Source organism: Cricetulus griseus, assembly GCF_003668045.3.
Source record: "Cricetulus griseus strain 17A/GY chromosome 1 unlocalized genomic scaffold, alternate assembly CriGri-PICRH-1.0 chr1_1, whole genome shotgun sequence".
In the NCBI taxonomy this organism is placed as follows: Eukaryota; Metazoa; Chordata; class Mammalia; order Rodentia; family Cricetidae; genus Cricetulus; species Cricetulus griseus.
Genome location: NW_023276807.1, coordinates 23,609,234 through 23,631,894, shown reverse-complemented (window position 1 = coordinate 23,631,894; position 22,661 = coordinate 23,609,234). Strand labels below are relative to the sequence as shown.

Genomic DNA, 22,661 nt, shown 5'->3' with positions numbered 1-22,661 from the left:
TGTTGGGCAAAACATGACAGTTTCAAACAGTAAGTTATAAAGAACATACACAGTGAACAAGAGAATCGGACTATTCTGCTGCTGCATGGAAGAAATGCTACACAGAAACTCAGGTTTTCACTTAATTATTTGTATGTAGTATTTTCTCTACTTATTTTTGTATCTATGTGCTATCCTTTCCTATTTGAAAGTCAATAAAATCTTTTAAATTTTCAACAAAGTAAAATCACAACTAGTGATTTCTGAGAATAGTAGTCTACCACAGTGGTTTGAATGAGAATGACCCCCATTGGCTCCTATGTTTGGATATTTGGTCCCCAGTTGGTGGAAATGTTTGAGAAGGATTAGGAGTTGTGGCCTTGGAGGAAGTATGTAACTGGGGTGGGCTTTGAATTTTCTAAGGACTTAGGCCATTCCCAATGCTCTCTTAGCTTCCAATTTGGGTCAGGTGTGAGCCCCCAGCCACAGCTCCTATGTCATGCCTGCCTGCCTGCCTGCAGCCACACTCCCCACTATGACAGTCATGGACTGTTATCACTGTTGAACGGTGAACTCCAGTCAAACCTCTCCCTCTATGAGTTTCTGTGGTAGTGTGTTCCATCACAGAAAGAGAAAGTAACTAATGTAGACATTGACACCACAAATTGAGTACAGATATGACAGATCTAACTACATGGGTTTGGTTTGGGTTGTCCATTTTCAGGTTATTTTTTTCTTTTCTTTTCTTTTTTTATTTTATTTGTTTTTTATTTTATTTGTTTGGGTTTTGTTGTTTGTTTTTTTAATAAATGTGGAAGAGTTTGGGACTTTTGCAAAAAAAAAATCAGATTGCTGCAAGCAGAAATTCATGGGCCATCCTAGAAGGAGCTTGGAAGATCACAGTACTAAGAACTATGTGAACAGCAAAGACTTTAAATGGACTACAGGCCATTTCTGTTGTATTTTGGCAAAAGCTCTTTTGCTTCCTGGCCCTGTCCTAAAATTTTACCCAAGGATAAAGTAAAAAGCAATGGACTAATTTTTTTTCTTTTTTTGTGGAAGAATCGTCAAGATGGCCTAATACTGACTCTGTGGCATGGTTATTAGTAATTACTTACATGTTGATCTACAATGAATAAGAGCAAATGTGTCAAAACCAAATACAAAAGTTTGAAGACAAAAACAGCACCAGGAAATTTAAAGGATATAAAGGGGAGACTAGATCCACACTGGAACAAAAGGAAGGTTGATTTCAGGGAAAGATTCCTCCCAGCTTAACTGCTAATGTGTGAAAGGTAAAGAGCTATGAAAAAATTCCTACTCCTAAAAACAAAACAAAAAAGGGAAAAGTTTCTGCAAACTTAGTTCAAAGGGCCAGCCTCGAGCATGCAGCCAAAATGAGCAGTGTTGCCCACATAGTTCTGGCTCTAGAGTCATGAGAGATACAAGGGAAAAGGTTTGTGGAATCTTTCTCCTGGGATAAGGAGAGCCAATGAGGCCAGGCAATGCATGGCAGGGCAGCCCTTGCATGAAACCCCTGAGAGGACAAGAGGGCTTGAGAGCCCACTGCTTGAAGCTATGAGAGTGCAGCCTGAAGTGCACTGGAGACTCCAGGACGTTGGAGGGTTTGAGTCCATGATGGCAGACTAACGGCATGCTATCAGGAACAGCTGAGGGCTCACAGCTCAAACCACATAGAAGAGGTGCCAGAGCCATGGACGATCTACTAAGGAGAGCTGTACTTAGAGTGGAACCAGCTCCAGAGAGTGATGCATGTTGTATGCAGTAAAGCTAGATAGATGGAGCCACAAAAGCCCTTTGACATTGGACACGGAGCTAAGGATTTGGAGTTTTCTTGCTGTTTCAGCCCTGCTTTCTCCCAGGATTTCCACAATACATCTCCACTCACTTCTTTTTGGAATGGTAGTGTTCTATCATTGAATGTTAGAAGTATGTAATTTGCTTTTGGATTTTTACAAGGGGACAAGAGCTAGGAGATTGCCTTGAGTCTTAGAAGAGCTTTCGAGCTTTGAACTTTTAAATACCATTAGTCTAGAAGACTGTGGGGACTTTTGAAGTTGGCTAAGTTGGCTTAGTGCATTTTGCATTATGTCAGGGTCACAAGCCTATGGAGTCCAAGGAGTGGAATCTGATGGTTTGGATGAGAATGGCTCCCAAATGTTCATGTGTTTGGATACTGGATCCCAGTTGGTGGAACTGTTTGTGAAGAATTAGGAGGTGTAGCCCTTGTTGAAAGAGGTGTACTGTGGGGAGAGGGCTTGAAGGTTTCAATGCATTCCCAGTGTGTTCTCTGCTTCACACATGTTGAGCAGGATGTGGGTTCTCAGCTGCAGCCCCAGTGCCAAGCCAGCCTACCTGATGCCATGCTCCATGCAATGATGGTGATGGACTCAGATCCCTCTGCAACTACAAAGCCCAACTAAACCTATCCTTCTACGAGTTGCCTTCGTCATTGGTGGTTTAACACAGCAACAGAAAAGTGACTGATACATATCCCTAAGTTAACTGCAACTGAAGTGCTGTGATGGTTAATATTGATCAGTCTAGAAGTGACAAACGTCCTGGCATACCTGTGACAGATTATAATAATTGGTTATTTTAGGCAGGAAGACCAACCTTAATTGGGAAGGATCATTTTTTTAAAAATGTTTTTTTGTTTTTTTATTTATTTATTATGTATACAACATTCTGCTTCCATGTATATCTGCACACCAGAAGAGGGCACCAGATCTCATAACGGGTGTTTTTGAGCCACCATGTGGTTGCTGGGAATTGAACTCAGGACCTCTGGAAGAGCAGTCGGTGCTCTTAACCTCTGAGCCAACTCTCCAGCCTGGGAAGGATCATTTTTTATGCTGGAGTGCTGGACTGAATAAGGAGTAGAAGTGTGAAGCAGCATTCATTTGCTGCTTTTTAATTGTGGATTGGAACTGGATGCTTCAAGCTTCTGCCCCTACCGCCTTCCTGCACAATGGCCTGAAACCTCAAACTGCAATTAAAATCAAGTCCTTTCTCCCTTAAGTTGCTTTTGTCAGAGTATTTTATTACAGCAATTAGAAAAGCAACTAAGACACTGCCACGTAAATCATACAAAGATCAATGTTTTCTGTGGCCTATACTATGTCGAAATGAAAAAGAAAAGTGTTTTATTTGTCCTTCCCTTATTTATCTTTAATTTTTTTCTTCTTGAAAAATGGTGAGATTCTAAGGATATAAACACACACATAATTACTTCCTCTCTACTCTAAGCCAAAAGGATATTTAAAACTTGTCATTCAATAGAGTGTAAGTAAAACAGATACTGAGTTAAAATCTGGAGAAAAGTCAATGGTGAGAGTGGTTCACAAACAGGGAGACAGGTGTGATTAGTCTCAGCCTGGGCTATGGGAAGCAATCCCTGACCAAATTTCCTCCACTCAAAAGGGCTGGAAGAAGCTCATGTTCATCTCCCAGGATTGTGTTTCCATCTTTGTGATGTAGTACAGGAAATAGTGGAAGACTTAAAGCACAGACTATATGCCCAAGACACTATTACTTAAAAGATGATGATTAATCGACAGTATTTTACTATCCCTAGCTTTTCACCAGAAGAATTAATATCGAATTAATAATTCATATTCTACCAAAACAAAAATAAAGTTGGAAAAAGGGGGGGTGTAAGCAGTCATGATGACAGGACTGTAAATATCATTTTAAGTAAGGGGACAAAGGGTCAGAAAGACAAATACTGTATATTCTTTCCATATGGAGGGCCTAGTTTCTGATTTCCATATATGAATATTTAGGTAGCAGAAGTAGCAGAAGAGGTCAGGAAATGGAAAAACAGTCCACGAAAGAGAAAAATTAGCCTTAAAGGAAGTTCCAAACATCAGGTTTACTTGAATTTGAGCAATTCCCAAGATAATTTCAACTCCCCACTTACTGAGAAATACATAGTCTTACATGTGTAATTTAATTGATGGTTTCCTAAATGTTCATACGCTCCAACAGAATCCATAATTTCTCAAATAACAAATTCTCTGCAGCCCCCAAATCTAATGTTTGTTCTCTATTCCTTAGAGGTATTATGGCAATTGCATTTCCAACTCCCTTTCTTTCTTGCCATTCAGCTACCAGTCAGTTCACACTAAGTTGTGTGTTTTATTGCTATTTTTGATGTTGCCTTACTAAGACTGCTTTACATCCTTTTTAATTCTAAGAGTAATTCTCTTCTAAATGCTTACTATAAATTTACCTATGGATAGTCAATTCTTTTCTACTGCATTAAAATATTCACTAAATAAATATTTAATGGCAGAAATATCACAGTTTCTTCTTTATATTTCAAAAAAATTGATTTCCAAGTTATAAAGTAAAGAAACACAATTCTGAAACTAGAAAGTAAGGCCTCCTCCATGGTAAGCAAATCATCTACCACTGAGCAATGCCCCCAAATTTAAAGTGCTATCATTCAGCATACGGGCACTTATTGTCTGCAGTACTTATTCCAAATGCATTAAATCAATAAACTGGAGGGGTACACCAAGACTTAGATGGCAGGAAAAACTATTGTTTCCTCACTCAATTATTCACAGTAGTATTTTAGCATATCTTCTCTCTTTAATCAAGTATACACCTCTACAACTTAAAAATGTATTCATCTTTGAAAACTGTAGTTTCATTTAAGCAACTTTAAGCTGTCTCATTAGTAAAACTGAATATAAGTACAGAAAAATGATATAACCACTCTAACTTACGATATGGTTCCCTCTAGAGACACAAACATCCACAACAATAAACACAACATTAAACAAAACTTCAAGATACTGCAGGAGAAATAGGGAGGAAGAGACGAATGTTAAGTCCTGGCACTGGAGGGCACTTTAAGGGGCAGAATGCTGTCAAGAAATTGAGACAGAGAAGGTGGTGACAAATGTGAAAGTCGGGGAAGGACTACTAATCAGTCACCAAGAGCACAATGCCAGCAAAGGTGAAGCACAAGACAGGCAGGCTTGGACTGTGGTGGGAAGTTAAAGAACTGACAGTTAGGGTTCCATTCATTAGGCATGCTACCTCAAAACGACTGGAATGATAAGTTGTGAGAATAACCTCCACTGTATTGAATGGTCTTCTATATGTTCCAATTGTTACATCAAAGTTGGATAACTTAAACATTTCTCATATATATATATATGGTTTTTTGAGACAGGGTTTCTCTGTGGCTTTGGAGGCTGTCCTGGAACTAGCTCTTGCAGACGAGGCTGGTCTCCAACTCACAGAGATCCGCCTGCTTCTGCCTCCTGGAGTTCTGGAACTAAAGACGAGTGCCACCACCACCCAGCCGAAAATTATATTTTTAAAAGCAGGTTTTGTTTTTTTAAATGTGTGTGTGTGCTTTTATGTGTGAATATGGATATGTGATGTTCCCTTAAAGGGCAGAAGAAGGCATCAGATCTCCTGCGTTATAGGCTTCTACGAGCCACTCAACATGGGTGCTAGGAACTGAACTTGAGTCATCTGAAGGAGAAGTATGCACTCTTAACCATTGGGCCATCTTTACAACCCCTGTTTCAAGTATTTATCTATTTATATTTATTTATTTATTTATTTATTTAGTATACAATCTTCTGCCTTCATGCCAGCAGAGGGCACCATCATTTAAGGTAGTTGTGAGCCACCATGTGGTTGCTGGGAATTGAACTCAGGACCTCAGGAAGAACAGTCAGTGCTCTTAACCACTGAGCCATCTCTCCAGATCTGTTTCAAGTATTTTAAATGCCACTGTTCAGTTCCCCAATCCCCTTTGTGAAGTCTCAAGCACCACAGGGCCATCCTAGGCAGAATTTGTTTCTGCTAGTCTGTAAGAAAATGAAGTCCAAGTGTTGGTCTGGAGTTCTAAAATACAGAAATATGTTTACACTCTTTATTCTATATCCCAAGCATAATTTGAGTTATTTTTTTTGATCATTTCCCCAGGCACATGGAATTCTAAATATGCATGGAACTTATTAATGAGAAAAACTTACTATGATACTGTGATGGCTGCCCTTGGTTTTGAACTTGTTTGGACTGACATGTGCCCAATATAGTAAATCACACTACTGATTTAATATGAATACAGAAAGGGAAATGAGAAAAACAACTAGTAGATCTCTCCTTCAACTGATCAGCCAACCAGTTCTTCCTCCCCTCCATATCTTCTCTTCCATTAGGTACATCCTACTCTGTGTTCCTACCTCCTCAATGTCCCTCCTTGCCTCAGGTCTAAAGTATAGACAGGCCAGGCCAACCATGACCCAAAACAGCTCAAACTGTGAGCCACAGTAAGAATTCTGTCTTAATGTTGTGTCCACTACTTGTTCAGAGTTAAAAACACCCACAGTGTTAATTATTTTTACATCCCTGTAAGAAAATACCTGACTTAAATGGGTAGGAAAGACCCATTTTGGTTTGTACAGTCTGTCAGGATAGGGAACTCAACTATGGTCTCAGGTCAGGCTGCAGCGGATGATCTTACAGCAGTAGCTGCCCATATGGTGTAGATGAGAAACAAAGAGAGTTCAAGTTAGAACTAGAGTGACGATAGTCTTCACAGCCCACTCTAAGTGATCTACTTCTCTTAGCAGGTACACAGTCCCAAAGGTTTAATAACCTCATGACCCAGCTTTATTGCTTGGGGCCAAGGATGAAATTGTATGAGTCTATGGGGAAACATTTCACAGCCAAACTATAGCACTGACTCAAACATAAAATGAGTCCTCCATTGTTGAATGGAAATACACACTTCATGCTATTGTACCCTGGAAGTATGTAACTTGTTTTAGCTTTTACAGAGCCTCACAAGCATTTGCCTTTAGTCTCAGAAGAGACTTTGACTTTCAACTTTTGAACAATGTGGGATCTGTTAAAAAAACAGGGGAATTAAGGCCAGTGAGATGGATCATTGAGTAAAGGCACTTGCTAAGTAAGCTTGTCAATTGAGTTCTAGTCCTGAAACCCACATAAACGAAGAAGGAGAGAATTGATTTTACAACTGTGTCCTGTGACCTGCACATGTTCACATGTTTGCCATGGCAGATACACCCATACCTACATCATCATCATCATCAGTATTTTAAAAATAACAAAAGAACTCTTGGAGATAATCTAAATTAATTTTGCAATTATGAGATGGACATGGAACTTTTGGGAGAAGTGTTAAATTGTTATATTTTAAGTAAATATGTTTGAATATCAGACAGATGGGCAGACACCTTTGTTGTTAACTGGATTGAGACATACCTCTGAAATTAGCACTCATACAACTAGGTGTGTATTTGCAGAGGATTAACCAAGGGAGAAGACCCATCTTAAATTTGAGTCACACTGTCCCATGGGCAAGTGGCTGAGATGGAATATGGGGGTTTCAGGAAGAAACTCTGTCATAAAAATATTCATTCATCCTCATTCTTTTTCTTTCTCCACCCCTTCCTGATTTCCAGGAACTGACCAGCCACTGCACATACATACTCCTGCTAACAACGTCTCCCCTATTTTGGGCCCAGTATCAATATACCTGGGAGCTATAGACTGAGTGATAGCATGATACGTTGAGACAAAAAAACTCCTTACTTTAATTTGTTTTCCTCAAATGTTTGTTCTGTCACAGAATTTGTCACTATCCACACTCACTTACTGAAAGCCTAAATGCCATGATCTTAGTTCATCTTTAAGGAAGAGAGTAAATTAAAATGAGGACATTGTGAAGGAGTCTTAACATGAGAGACTAATGTCTTTAGGGAAAAATGAAATGAATATACAAATACACAGTGAGGAAAATAACATAAAACCACAGAAAGAGTCAAACATAGGCTAGAAAATCAGACTCTTCCCTCATGCCTCCTAGAAGACATCAGCCCTATCTGTACCTATACTGGGAATTGTGGCCTCCAAACTGTGAGAAAATACATTTCTGTTGTTTAAACCACCACAACTATGGTACTTCTGTGAAGTCCTAGGAGACTAATACAACCTCGATTTCATCTTGTAGATAGCAGCCTTAGTGTTCTGAAACTAAATTTGGACATGTCAGTTGGGATGCAAAAGGAAGAAAAAGAAGAAGAGGAGGAACAGAGGAGGAGTGGGAGGAGGGGAAAGATGGGGGGGAGAAAAAGGAGGAGGAGAGGAAGAGGAGGAGGAGGAAGAGGAGGAGGAGAAAGAGGAGGAGAAGGAAGAGGAGGAGGCGAAGAAGATGGCCACAGGCAATAAACATTAAATCCAGAATGGCAGGAAATCAGAGCTACCTTGCAGTATATAAAGAACAATATGGAAGGTAGGTATATTTTGATTTCTAATATGATAATTCCCCTAAGTGGCTGACAATAGCAGCTGGAGATGAAGCACCTCCATCCTGGACATGGATCATATATTGCAAGCCAAACTTTCAGTTAGAGGGCCTGGAATAGAGTCAGATTCAACACTATCCCTCACATGACTAATAACCAAGGCAAGGTTCAAATTCCATAACTGGTCTCAGAAATCCACTAGAAGCAAGAGAGACAGACTGTTCCATGAACAAGCAGGACAAGCAGCTGGCCTGACAATAAACACTTCTCAAAACCCTAGGCTGGCACTAGAAACAAAATGTGTTCCATTCTTGAAGAGCTAGGACAAGCAAGAAGCCTCAAGGGCATGGGACTGGGCAGCTCTGAACGTCCACATTCCGTTCTCTGTGCAGGAGGGTGTGAATGGAAAGAGTACCTTTCTCTCCTGAGATCTTGTGATTCTGCTAAATTGAACCAAAAGTAAGGACAACCTTTTCATTTACCGGATAAAATGGGTCAGAGCACTGCAGTATGATTCTGCATTTTACAAGGATCCTGAAGAAAACCTTACCGAGATAAAATTAGGTGACCATGAAATCTTCAACAGCAAGTGTTTTTGTTTTGTTTTTTTTTTCTCAATGGACTGGGAGGCACACATATTTCCCCTTCAAATGACTGGTAGTTAATTATTTTAAGATGTTCTATATTGATACAGTTACCACATATCACATGTGAATACTGTATGCTTATTTTTAAGGATGTAGTGCAGATGTTAAGTTAGTTTTCCTGAGTCAAAAACAGAAACTTGTATCAGATGCCACTAAATGACTAATATCCCTAGCTGAGGACTAATTTGGAAAGAAATATTATGGGATATAATTATGTTAGATGTAAAGATTTAAACCCTTTCCTTTTTATAGAGTTTCTTTCCTTTTTATAGAATTTCCTTTTATTCATATCTCTGATTTTAGAATCAAGGAGATTTTTTTTTTGGTCACTTAATGTATCAGCCAGAATCTGAAACTAGGAGTCTAGCCTTCTTTATGATTAACATATTTTTCTCAATGTATCACTAGAAATGAGGAATCATGTTACACAAGAAAGAAAGACAAAGACACAGACAGACAGACAGCAACAGACAGAGAGGGGGTTAATGTCTTTCAACCTCTTCCAAGGATTGAAATTTCACATATGATTAAGTAGCTGAGGCCTAGTCCAGACCCACTTTAGATCTCCACCTCCCGTCTTTCTCTCTGATACCTCTCTCACCTCCCTCCCTCCTCCAACCAAAGCAAACAGCACCTGAAATCACTCCTCAAGCACTGGTAAAGAGGAAGAATCATATTTACCTTTCCCTCATCAAAGCCATACACAGCTCTCTCTCCCCCTTTCTGTGTTATTTGTAAACAAAAAAAGAAATGAAATCAGATAGGTAAAATGCTTGGGTGTTAATGCTCATGCCAATTTTTCCAATTGCCCAATTCTATCATCTGATAATGTCTTCCATGTTTAAGTTCATAGGACAAATTGAAAAATAAACTCAAAAAACCACGTGGTGAAACACAAAATATAATGCATAAAAGCACACACACACACACACGTTCAAAGGAATAAAGAAATTACATTTTATTGTTCACCCAAAGTGAAGATGAAATCAAGCCACTTCTTCCAACTCCTCCCAACTTAGAACTTTCACTAAACTGGCTCCATTTCTTTCTTTCCCTCAAGGATTGCATCATCTTGGGACCTCTTTACCTATAGACATCTTCACAAATGTTCAGTTGAGTTCCTGGAAATGGATTATATTACACATTTCATTTAAATTTCAGAGCAATCTAAAAATCAAGATTGAGCTTACTCTTTGCCCTTTCTCTTCTACGTAGAAATAGTTAATGGTTAATAGCCATAAGCTATGAGAAAAGAGATATAAAGCTGTTTTACTTGCCAACATATAAACACTTAGATACTTTGGAGCACTCAGACCAAAATGGAATGTCTTTATCAAAGCCCTACAGTCAAGTCTCAGGGAAATATGATGAAGAAGGGGCATAAAAAAATTCTGAGCCACAGGTGATGGATGACTTCAAGGAAAGAGCATCTTCCAGACACAACAGGGTTGATGAACATATGAGCTCACAGACACTGTGACAGCATGGACAAACAGACAAAACCCCAGCATTCAAAGGGGAAAGTAGACACAATGTCCCACACCTAAACAAGAAGCTATTTGCAACTGATACCTTCTGGGAAACGGAAAATCATTTTCTCCAACTGAGTTTCTATATAGACTAGGCTAATCTCACCTCAAAATCCTTTAATCTCAACCTCCAAGTACCAGGACTACAGTCATGTATCACCACAGCTAACATAGCTCATGCTCTCAATAGAAAAATAAACTCTGTGAGGAAAAAGGACATACACACTATTTTTAACTTTAGTATATCCATAGACTGTGCTAACTATACACTTGCTAGGAATTAATAAGGCAACAGAGCTTGGGTAAATGTGAGCATAATGTTAATGGATCATTATGGCAAAATATTAAGTAGTTACAACACACTACGTGTTGTGTTAAATACTTATCTTAATTGTGAAATTTACAAATGGGACAAGACAATGGCCTAGATACAGTCAACTATAGCTGTGTCTCCCACTGTCTCTTTAGATCATATACTATGGTGGTCACCTTCCTCCAACTCTGAATTCATAACATGGCATCCATTGTTGCCCAAGAAACCTTTTTGCAGAAAGCCCTTCTCCTGCTTATCCCATGGGGGCCTATAACATAGGAAGTTTTTCCTTCTCTGTGCATGTCAAACACAAGTATTTATGTCACAGTCACTACAACTTTAGATACTGTTATGGTTTGGCTATGAGTGTACCCCTCAATAAGGCATGGGCCTTTGAAAGTGTTTTTGTTTTTCACTATGCATTCCAGGGTAGCATCATATTTGTGGCAATCCTCCTGCCTCAGCTTCTTGAATAGTTTGAGATTACAGACAGGAACTGTCACGTCCATTTGAGGCTCACTTGTTGAAAGTCTGATTCTAAATGCAACAGTGTTAAAGAGCTTTGGGGCAGATTTGGATCATGAGGAATCTGCCTTTGCCAACCTATATGCTGATAGATTTGTAATTCAACGTTATTATTGAGATGTGATATATTTTTTGCAGATTTGTTTATTTGAATTAGAAACAAGATTGTTTTACATGACAATCCAAGTTCCCTTCTTCCTCCGTACTCCTCTACTCCCCCCCCAACTAAAGCCCTATCTATCACATATCTTTTCTGCTCCCCCTGGATGGTGAGGCCTTCCATAGGGTGTCATCAGAGTCTATCGTATCCTTTGGGATAGGGCTGCAAGAGGTAGGTTCTAGTTGGAGGAAATAAATTCACTGAAGACATTCCCTAGGAAGATGTCCCTTGGTCCTGCCCCTTCCTATTGTTCTGTTTCCTGCCACCCTGGGGTGGGCAGCCTCTGTGACTTGTTCCCTAAGCCATAATGCTCTGCCCACTGCAGACACAAACAACTGAGCCAGCCAACCATAGAAGAAGTCTCTGAAACTGAGAAACAAAATTAATCTTTGAGCTTTCAAATTGCTTATCTCAGGTATTTGTCACTGTAACAAAAACTGACATAGATGTCTATAGGGCTGACACCACAGGAAAAATCAAGACAGGAAGAATGCTAATTTAACATCTGGTTTTGATACATCTGCATCATCTTTCATTCAACAACCTTACAAGCTAGATACTCATGCCAGTTAGAAAATGAAGACACATGAAGGTTAAGTAATTTGGGCAGTGTCAGAGGGTACATTGGACTGACATGGATGCTGAAACAGCCATTAGGTAATTGTGGGATGTGTTAGCATTTACAAACTCCACACATCACACAAAGCCCTGCATATATGCATATATTCTGATAGATTTGTAATTCAACATTATTATTGAGATGTGATGTATTTTTTGCAGGTTTGTTTATTTGAATTAGAAACAAGATTGTTTTATATGACAATCCAAGTTCACTTTTCCCTCCGTACTCCCCTACCACACCCCCCCAAACTAAAACCCTATCTATCACATATCCTTTCTGCTCCCCCTGGATGGTTGTCCATGTATCTGGTCAGGTTTCCTTAGATCATCCCTTGCTACTGTAAGTAATGTGGGGATGATTACCAGACTCTACACCCATCCTGATATGTAGCATATACCGATTAATATCTGATTCTTTCCTTTAAGGAAATTACACCTGTCTACTCCTCCATAAGTAGTTATCCACACACCAGTCAAACACATAGTCAGGGCCCACAGAGATGGCTCTGCTTCATCATGGCTTAGGGTCAGAGAGTTCAAAACTATCCTTAATCTTCCAAGGTTAAAGTCATAAGACCTAAAGGTCTAAGGTGTGGCTACTGTAGGATGTTTGACCTTGGTCGTGGATGTCTTATCTAAATAACAAGAGACTTGGTCTGAGGTGTGGTTACTCTTAACCTTCCAGGCCAGATACTGAGAGATTCAGTCTAAGTCGTGGTTACCAAATGTTTGGAGAATTAAGGAAGAAAGTCTGTTTCTTCCTTGTATCATGATAAAGAAGTCTTCCCCTTTTTGGTTTGGGTAAATTAGAACCTTGAAGAATAAACTTGGTGTATTCAGAATTCACTGGATTGCCCTCCTGATTCTATTCTGTGTCTCTGTCTTTTCCTTAGCATCTTGACCTGCTGTTTCTCAACCCTCACTCCCCATCTCAGGCACAAACTGAACCCACCAGAAGCCTCACAAAGTCAGGTTAATGCAGACTGATGCCACAGATGTCTACTACAACACATGTGTTTATGTAGTTAATCCCTACTATACTCCTTCAGGGGAAAATAAAGGCAATTGCTATAGTCTATTCATTAGTTGACTGAAAAGCCTATAGTCAGTATTCAGCGGAAGGGACCAGCTCCCCATTTCAGCAGCATAACAGCTGAACAAGTGCTTGGCTGACCTTGCCTTGGTCACTAGGAGGTTAGGTGCCTGCCTCGTGGAAAGGAACTAATCAGAAGTTAGCTGGTGGTGCTATGCTCTTGGTATGCATGAACAAGTGCACAGCAATGACTCGAAGAGCATAGCAACCACCTTGGGAGGGTCTATGGGTCATAACAACCAGTTGACCAATCAACACAGGGCAAACCCTCCAAGCCTGGAGCCACACCAATCCTGAGCCTGTGCATACCCCTAGACACTCCCCTTATGCTGCCCTATAAGATCTCTATGCAGACGCTTAGAGCTGTCTTTCCTAGCCATCCGCCATGGCGGGTGGATGAAAGACCCAAGCTAACCTGGGGTTAGCTCATTAAACAACTATAATAAAGCCTCGTGCAGTTTAAATCAAACTTTTGACTCTGCCTGGTGATTGTGGTGACTGAGGTCCTGGGCTGAGATCCTTGGGGCCTGAGCTCTCGGGGGTTCTTTCACAGCTTACAAAGAGATGTCATATGAATGAAAGCTGAGAGACAAAAACCTCTAAGATGCATATGAATTCCAAAGACAACTATTTCAAGTTGGTTGGCAGCAACACGATTGATAGAATGAAATGTATCAACTGTTCCTGTATGACACTCCACATTGTGTGGGCACTAAGAAGCACCAGGAAGGGAGAGGACCCAGGCACAAGTAGTTTGTAGCTTGACAATAAAAAAATAAACAAGCTTATTTTTCAAATAAAATCGATCATGTTTAGAATATAATATAAAAGTTGTAAATTAAGGGAGGGGATACCTAGAAGAATAGCTCTACCAAAATACAAGTATATAATAAACACACAGGAACCCCAGCACTACCAGAGAGGAGGTGGTCACCACCAAAGTTAGAATTGCAGTCAGCTTTATCTGAATGAACAGCGTCAAAATGCAAATATCCTCCAAGTGAGGCATGAAATTTTAATTTTAAATTGAAGCATTTCCTAGACTAGCACTTTTTAATAGATTTTTTTTGAGCACTTGAAATGTGGCTGGTGAGATTAAGGAACAGAACTGTTATACGTTTATTTAACTTCAGTTAATTTAAGCCTAAATAGTTATACATGGTTATATGACTGTAAGATACCAATTTAGAGAGAAAGGCCTATAATACTGTCTCAGTTACCTTGGGATGTGAATTTCATGCCTTGAAATTACTAAGCTACTTAATATGTAAGACCTCAAATGATATCATTTAGAATCTACTCACAAATTTTGAGAAGGACCTATTTGAAATCGGAAAATGTTACCATTGGGGATAGAATAGGCACAAATGAACTTTTTGTTGTTTTTTGCAGGATAAACACTTGTTTATACACACTGTTCAGTTTTCTAGAAACCAAGTTATCCCTCATAAACAAATGCATCCCCAAGTAATAACTTCAAACGTTAAGAGTGCACTTTTAGGTCCCTGAATAACAGGAAGAAAAATCAGTAAGCAACTCTCCTCACTCAAAACTGGAGCTGGCAGTAGGGTTTTAGTAAATGCACACACAAAAAAGTACAGTCTTTCACTGCCTGCATCTCTCTCTACCCGAGACTGCTCTAAGTTTCCATGTCTTAAGTTTGGAACACAAACACCGTCTTCACCTGCATCTGTGACCTCAGCACCTCTAAAAGCCATTAAACAAGCATCCACCCTGGGGCATGCTCCTCTAAGCAATGCTCACAGACTTATCTGGGGTGGAGGCGCATGTGCGAACATCCTATACCTAGAGACCTAGGAGCGCAGCTTCTCAGGCATCCCCGAACATCTCTCCGGCGCAGGTGCGCAAGGCACAGAGGTTCCCCAGCCTAGCATCTCCGCGGCAGGCATCCGCGCGCATCTTCACCTCTGAGCCGCGCTCACCTTTCTCGCTCACGCTCTCGCTCTCCAGCTCCACGTCCTCACAGCTGGTGTACTCCGGCGTGGACACGCCCTCTTCCTCGGAGCTGCTCACCGACATCTGTCGCCTCTTGCCTCCCCGCTTGGGCCGGTGCGGCTTGGGCGGGGACGGTCGCACGGACTCGGACTGGTCGGAGCTCAGGGAGTCGTTCCGCAGCATGCTCTCCGCCTTCTCGCGCTTGGCCTTGCGCAGGAGCACGGCCGAGCCCGGGTCCAGGCGACCCTGCTTCCGGAGCGGCTCGGGGACGCGCGGCTCGGGCGGCTCTGCGGGACCCGGGACTGGCCGTGCGCCAACGAGCCGTGCTCGGCAGGAGGCTGGGTGGGGCGCGCGCGCGCGGGGGACTCGGGCGGAGAGGCCCTGGTGGCGGCTGGCGCGCGCTTGCCCGCCGTGGCCTCGGCCGGCGCGGCTGCAGCCTCGGTGTGCGGGAGTGCCACGTCGCTGTGGCGCCGCTCGTGCCTCGCGCGGGACACACGGGCGTGCATGCGCATCTGCTGCTCCTCGGGAGGCGGCTTCACCGGGTAGCGCGCCAGGTTCGGGTCGCTGCGGTACCTGGTCTGGTACTCCTCCTCTTTCCTCTGCTTCTCGTCCTCCGCCGCCCTGCCATCCTCGCGTTTCTCCGGCCGGTCCGGGTAGTCCTGGGAGCGCCCTCTCTCCAGCCTGCGGGTTTCCCGCCTTTCCTTCCGCTCCCGCTCTTCCGCGGTCCCCTCCCCGGGCTGCACCGCGGACTTAGGCACGCGTTTGCGCTCGCTCTTCAGGCCTCCCTTGCCATTCTGCTCTGAAAGCCCTGGAGCCTTCTTCCTGTGGTGTGCAAAGAACAGTTGATAGAATTTAAACAACACACCAAGTGACGTCCTTGTCTGAGCATTCAGGCCTAAATCTTATTATTTCACATGATTAGTTAGAATCCCGTGTCTAATTAAAATTTGAAGTTAAGAACTGAGTTAAACTTATATACCGATTAAGCTTTAAATGTGAACCCTTTGCTTTACAATAGGATCAATAGCTTACTTTCACCTTTTAAAGTTTGCATTTAAATAAAAAAATCACTAGTCCTGATTCAATAGGCACATTTTATGCTTACATTCCCTTGTAACCTATTTTTTTCAAATATTGACAATAACAACTTAACATCTAAAGATAAGCATACGTCACTCAAGATCAAATGTGTATTCCACACATGTATATATGAACAGTGCATGCTTACAATTCTTCACTAACAATGAAACTTTTATAATTACGAATGTGCTTATTTTAGAAATAAAATTGAGTAACACCATGATAACAGAGTAAATTCATTTTGACTTTATTGTGGACACCCAAGACTTTTCTTTATCGCGTTAATCAGAAAACAGTGGCTGACCCATAGCTTATATTGTAACTTTCTCAGCCACCATTCATAGAAACATTGATATTTATTTGTTTCTTACAGTACTGGGACTCAAAGCCAAGGCCCTGTGCATGACAATGCTCTACCAATGAGCATTGTCAGCTCAGACATACTGCTATGTTTAAAAGTGCTGCTCGTTCTCTCTTCCTTCATCCCTCCGTTTTTCAAAATAGAGCCCCAAATCAGAAATTAGGTTTTGAGGTTTTTTATTTTTTGATATTTTTTTCTTTATAAGGTGGGTTTATTTTTGTTGTTGTTTTGTTTTCAGGCAAAGATAAAATTAAAGGAAAGGTTTTGGCAGGTCTTTGAATCCTGTAAAGGTATTCTTCAGTTGTCCCCTTCAGTATTTCTCCATAGGAAGAACCTGGCCAGGGATGTCCCTGATGTTACGCCAGAAGTTGCTGGGAGACATTTTTTTTTTTTTTTTTTTCTTGGCTAAGGTCTTCTGAACTAATTCTGAATGTGCAGTTAAAGTGGAGATAACCCAGGCTTGCTTTGCAATTAAAAGGAGCATGGGGAGTCTGATTCAGGGGCAGCAGCATTTATTTGCACACAAGTTCAAGTGTGTGGGTAGGGGTGCATATGCATGTGCCCCCGAGGCACTCTCAAGCTTAAGCATGTCTGCACATATATGTATGAATATGTAAAAAATCAATGGGAAGTTAGTCATTTCTGCTGTGGATTCCCAAAGTGCAGTTGCTAAAACACATCGTGGGGTGGGTGAGGGAGAGAGATTATTGAGGACAGAAGGGGAACCAGTGGCAAGGAGTAAAAAGGAAGTGTGGTGAGTTCTACTTGAGGTATTTATATTAAGGTGGCAAAAGGAAAAGGGCAAGGGCCTGAAAGTAGCTCTTAGAGTGTGGGTTTGCAATTTTGCAATAGAAGGAGTCTAACACCACCACATATTAGTAGTTAGAAACTACAATTTTCAAAGATGCCATGACTGTATTCTATGCAAATATGTCATTGGTTTCTAATGCTTACTTGCACTTGCTAGAAGTTTAGGTCAAAACAGTTTTCTCTTCCGGAGATGCTAAATGGTTGACTGCCATGCAGAGTTCATAAGATCATTACCGGAGACCCATCAGCGCCATCAGTGAAGATGCTTTAAGGGAAGTTGAGGATTATGCAAAAAGTAGGAGTCTCCAGTCTGCTTTTTCTGGGCCCAACTAATGATACTTCTTCTTATTACTAACTTTAATTGTTCTGTTTCCACTAGCTCCTGATTAATGCTCAAAATATGGTCAAGAAATTTTTTCAATAATTAAAAGCAACTAGTCATCCTTTCAGTCTTGCTTCTCCAAGGTTGCCCAAGTCCAAACTGTCACCAGGCCCTCTTCTGCTTATACACCCAAGTCTCCATTATCTGTTTATAGAACCCTGCTCTTATCAGTGCTCTTGCTGTGTTTCATGTGTCAACTTACATCTGTACTCCTTGGGATTTTATGTAGGTTTTCATCATAAGCCAAGCTTGATTCTTTTTTGTTTACCAACTTGACATTTCTACGCATCTTGGTCATATTTAAAGATACCATTTTCTGACCAGCCCTAAATGCATCTTTAATATTTGTGTTTCATAACAAAATGCATTTTGCCATCAAGTGAGTTTCATTATGTTGTCACTACAATACTTCTGATGTCCTTTCTACCTTTTTTTCAAGAAATCTATTCATGCACATTTTCTCCTGCTATGTCTATTTCCCTCTAACATCTGGAGAACTTATAAGGCTTAATTCAAAAGCCATTTCTTTTGTTTTTAGAGCTCCCAAAGTGCTCTATTTCCTAGCATTGATCAACTGATCAACATCCTGACTAGGTGTCTGTCTTCCCTGGGATATGGTTTCCCCATAGTGTGAGAAAGGGGATATGTCCTCTTCATCTCTGCACCCTCTGGTTCCCGGCACTGAGTTTAATTATAATGATTGTTTGATGAGGGCTGGCTGAAATCACAGCCATATTCAGTTAGGGAGGCACCACATGTCGGCCTGGGACCTTGTGTTCTCCTTTAATAGTTGGCACACACCTGCAAAGTGTGTTATCACTGCCTATTATGCCAGAATCAGTTCTGTAATCTAGACATGCTTTACTTTGAAGCCATTGATCTTGTGTAAATTTTGTTTGAAAATGAGGTTACAACACTTCCTTGGGTGGAGACTATTCCTTACTTAGTAGAATAAATAAGAGTTACAGGAACAGAAGCAATCAAGCCTAGTCCAGTCCCACCGGTCAGGGCTCCACACACCAGGAGCCCTGGCATCTGTTTTCTAGTGGACAGCATCAACTCAGAAAAATGAACGTATGAGTGAAACATTTGATGTGCACTATCTGATCATTGCATCCCTTGCTTCCATCTTTGGTGGCTTCCCATTATGCTTGGGATAAACATCTATCTTCGCTTACTATCTTGCCAGTTCTCTCTCCTCTACTCATCCTTGACTACTTGTACTCTAGCTAATGTTACCCTTTGGAAAGACCACAAACAGAAGTCTTTCCTTCAGGCAACATGCCTACAAAATACTCACAGCATCATCCTTCACTTCCCTTGATAAATTTCTCACTACTTTTATGTGGCAGCTTAAAAGAAATGTACTCAAAGGAGCAATCTCTGATGTCCCATCATGCCTTTCAATAGGTCGAGTTCTGCATCTTATGCTTTAAGAGCACAGTTTTCACTCAAGTGCTAAACCTAAATAGTGTTTCTAAGGGATTTTCTCAAAGTTGGAAGTTTGTAACTCAAATGACTGACATAACTTTTACTGGCATCCATGCTAGTTGTGAAAAATCAAGTTTTTCAACACAGGTCTCTTATGGAATGACATATTCTAGAGGCAGACAAAAATCTCAGGCCTGTTGCTGCCTTGAATATGGGGCCTAAGAAGTAATCCTTCCACACACCCCTTCTAATAGATGCTGGGGTCTCGATAGCAGGTGTGCTTTCGTTTGTTTGTTTGTTTGTTTTGTTTTTCGAGACAAGGTTTTTCTGTGTAGCTTTGGAGCCTATCCTGGCACTCGCTCTGGAGACCAGGCTGGTCTCGAACTCACAGAGATACACCTGCCTCTGCCTCCTGAGTGCTGGAATTAAAGGCATGCGCCACCAATGCCTGGCCAGGTGTGCTTTCAAGTAAGCCCTTGACTTTTGCTTACAGTGTTAATGAATTATTACCTTTCCCTTGGTGGCTCGCTTCTAGACCTTGATGCCTGCTTCTGTTCAGGTCCCACGGCTTGCTGTGAAGGCTCAACCCCTTTGTTTCTGTCCAGTGCTGCACCAGGGGAAGCAGTGTCTTGGGAAGAGGCAGCAGCTGTACTCAAGGGTGTCTGAGACCTCGATCGCTCTTGGAGTCGTGCTTTCTTTTCTCTTGGCACCTCAGATCCAGCACCTGTAGCTGTGTCACTCAGAGTCCCATCCTGACTGGGCTGCTGAGGGCCACTTCCAAAGAACCATGCTCCAGATTTGGTTAAGATTTCTTGTTGCTTTCGACATAAATTGCATACCCACATAACCTATTTGAAGAAGAGAAAGAGCAATATAAAAACTTTCTCCATTATTTACAAGTACTTTCTTAAAATTAATCATAAGAAAAGAATGCCTTCACCTTTCTATGTACCCATGAAAATTTCATATAAACTATTTTTATACAATCTATAGTCAGGTATATCAATGCCTGGGCTGAGAGTGTCTCTGAGCAACTAGAGCACAGTTTTCTTCTCTCTTTAATTTAATGATTCTGAGTTTCATTTTACCATATGTCTGTCATATTTTGTATAATTGACTCTGATGTTTCATTAAAATATCTGTTAGCATAAGTGCTCTAGGTGAGGCAGATAATTGATCAGAAATTATTGTAAAGAGCTCCAGAATCAATACTTCCGTGCATCAACTTCAGTATCTCAAAGGATTTTATAGATATCTGTCTTCTGAAACACAATCTATTATTAAAGTCATTCATGAAAGCTATTAATATGGAAAAAGGCGCAGAACAAAAGAAAATGACAACTAGGTTATTTCCTTTGGTTTATCAACCATGTGTTAACACCAAGCTTACTTTATTCTATACATAGTATCAATTCATGCACATACTTATTAAAGCAATGCATCTGAGGCCAGATTTCTCAATATGTGAAAACAATGTAACATTTCTTAAGAAAATGATTTTAGAATGTTTAGTAGCATACCTATTGATTGGAGGGACTCTGGCCGGCCCGAGCATGGCACACATGGCTCTGGTAGGCCTTGCCCTTCTCCCCCATCCCTTTTGTCTTTCTAAAAACAGTTACATTCCTAAAGCTAGCCACCAAGATCTCTTCCCTTATTTGGCCACTTCCTCCTCCTGAGGCTGACTACCAAGGTCCAGCTAGCAAAAGCCTCCTTCGGCTCACCTAATTAAACATGGCCAATTAACATTAAACACCTCATCCTAACATGGGCTTTCCCCTTTTACTTTATTAAACTGCTATTTTCCTATGGGAAATGTCCTTTGTCTTCTCTATCCAGAAACAGTCCTTTGTGGCTCTCTGGGACACAAAGATAGGAGATAGAAGATAGGGGGAATATTTCTTCCGCCTCTCCCTTGTTTCTTTCCCCTCCTCCCCCATCTTCTATCTCCTATCTTTGTCTCTTATTCCCCACCCTTTATCTCTCTGGGGCAAATAAATCTCCTTTGTGCTGAGAACTTGTTCTCAGGGGTCTTGAGCAGTTACAAGATACAAGATACATTGATGAATGATGAACTGTCACTTAAGATAAACATTTAATTTGCTACCCCTAATGACATTTAAAATTAATACAGTAACAAGGACCAATTATAACAAAAATTATAAAGAATATGAGCAATGACTAGCACTAAGGACAAAGAAAGATGATGGCATACCCAGGAGCCTTCTTTCTGATTGCATCATATAGAACTGAGTGAACAATTCATTACCTTTGTGTACACCAAAAGAGTTACAATACACTGTAATCTCAATTTAAATGAGACTGTGTATGGTTCCCTGTATCCTCATCTTCTTAAACTACATAAATAAAGTTGCTGAGCAGGTCTGATTCTATGAATGTATCAAGAATAACATAGAAAGGGATATACCTCAGAACCAGAACTCCCAGGGCAATTTCTGGCCACCCTCTGCCTAACTCCCAGGATGGGGGAGTGAGGTACCCACTCTGTTATTGCCACTTTAGCTGACAAGCAATAAGACCTGAAATCATATGGTTCATGAAGACTGATAGGAAACTTTTCTCATTTTACACAAACTAAGTAAATACTAGGTGAGAGAATATTAAACTGACAAAAGGCAATTTATCAGCAGTCATTAAGAAAGGGTCATTTTCTGCAAAATAATACATTTCTAAGCCATATTTAGAGACAAATACACACATCTTTTAAAAACACAGAAAACGATTATTTACAATTATTACAGAGTTTTCGAAATGGCTGTGAGTTAAATAAAATGGCACAAAGGAAAGTAGCAATGCTGACAGAAAGGATAACTCTTATTGGATATGTGAATAGTTTCTGGAATGTTACTACAGTTTTCTTTACTCTTTGATTTTAAGCATTAAAACTAGTCAATAAAGGGCAGCTGGCACATTTGGGAAGAGTTCAGATATTGAATATATGCCAAACAATAAAATATTTATTTAAATTAAGTTTTATAATTAATCCATTTAATTTAATTTCCAATGATAAACAGGTCATAATTGTTGGCAAATAATATCCATACTTTAGATAATAGCTCATATTCAGAAGATAAATATGGTATGTACTCACTTATAAGTCAATATTAGTTATTAGGTAAATGATAATCAAGCTATACTATCCAAAGACCAACAAAGGTTAGGTAAAGAGGAGGGCTCTAGTTGGAGCTGGAGATTTATGAACTTCCCTGGGAGAAGGAAATAGAATAAATTTTGCTGTTGGACTGTGGGGTGGGTAGTGACTTTAGTGGGAAGGATCAGCTGTGTGTGGGAGGGGTGAAGGGAAAGATTGCTAGGAGAGATGGATAGAATTGTGGAGCATTTTGCAGGTGGTGGGGTATGTGTGGAAACCTAGTGCAGCAGAGACTTCTTGGAATCTACCAGGTGACACTAGTGAGAACTCCTAGGAAG

At 40.7% G+C, this 22,661-nt stretch overlaps 1 protein-coding gene across 6 annotated transcripts in view; it reads right to left on the bottom strand.

The window, feature by feature from the left end:
• Rims1 (regulating synaptic membrane exocytosis 1) overlaps positions 1-22,661 on the bottom strand; it is a 474,432-nt gene that overhangs the window by 191,549 nt on the left and 260,222 nt on the right. For 5 of the 6 annotated variants that reach the window (XM_035453142.1, XM_035453143.1, XM_035453144.1 and 2 more), the window contains exons 6-8: positions 19,722-20,059; positions 15,733-15,969; positions 15,135-15,217 (exon numbers count right to left, since the gene is read on the bottom strand). In XM_035453142.1, the coding sequence (XP_035309033.1) occupies positions 15,135-15,217; positions 15,733-15,969; positions 19,722-20,059 (658 nt within the window). Of the gene's footprint in view, positions 1-15,134; positions 15,400-15,732; positions 15,970-19,721; positions 20,060-22,661 lie in introns of those variants that run through there. The other variant, XM_035453184.1, reaches the window with a different exon arrangement.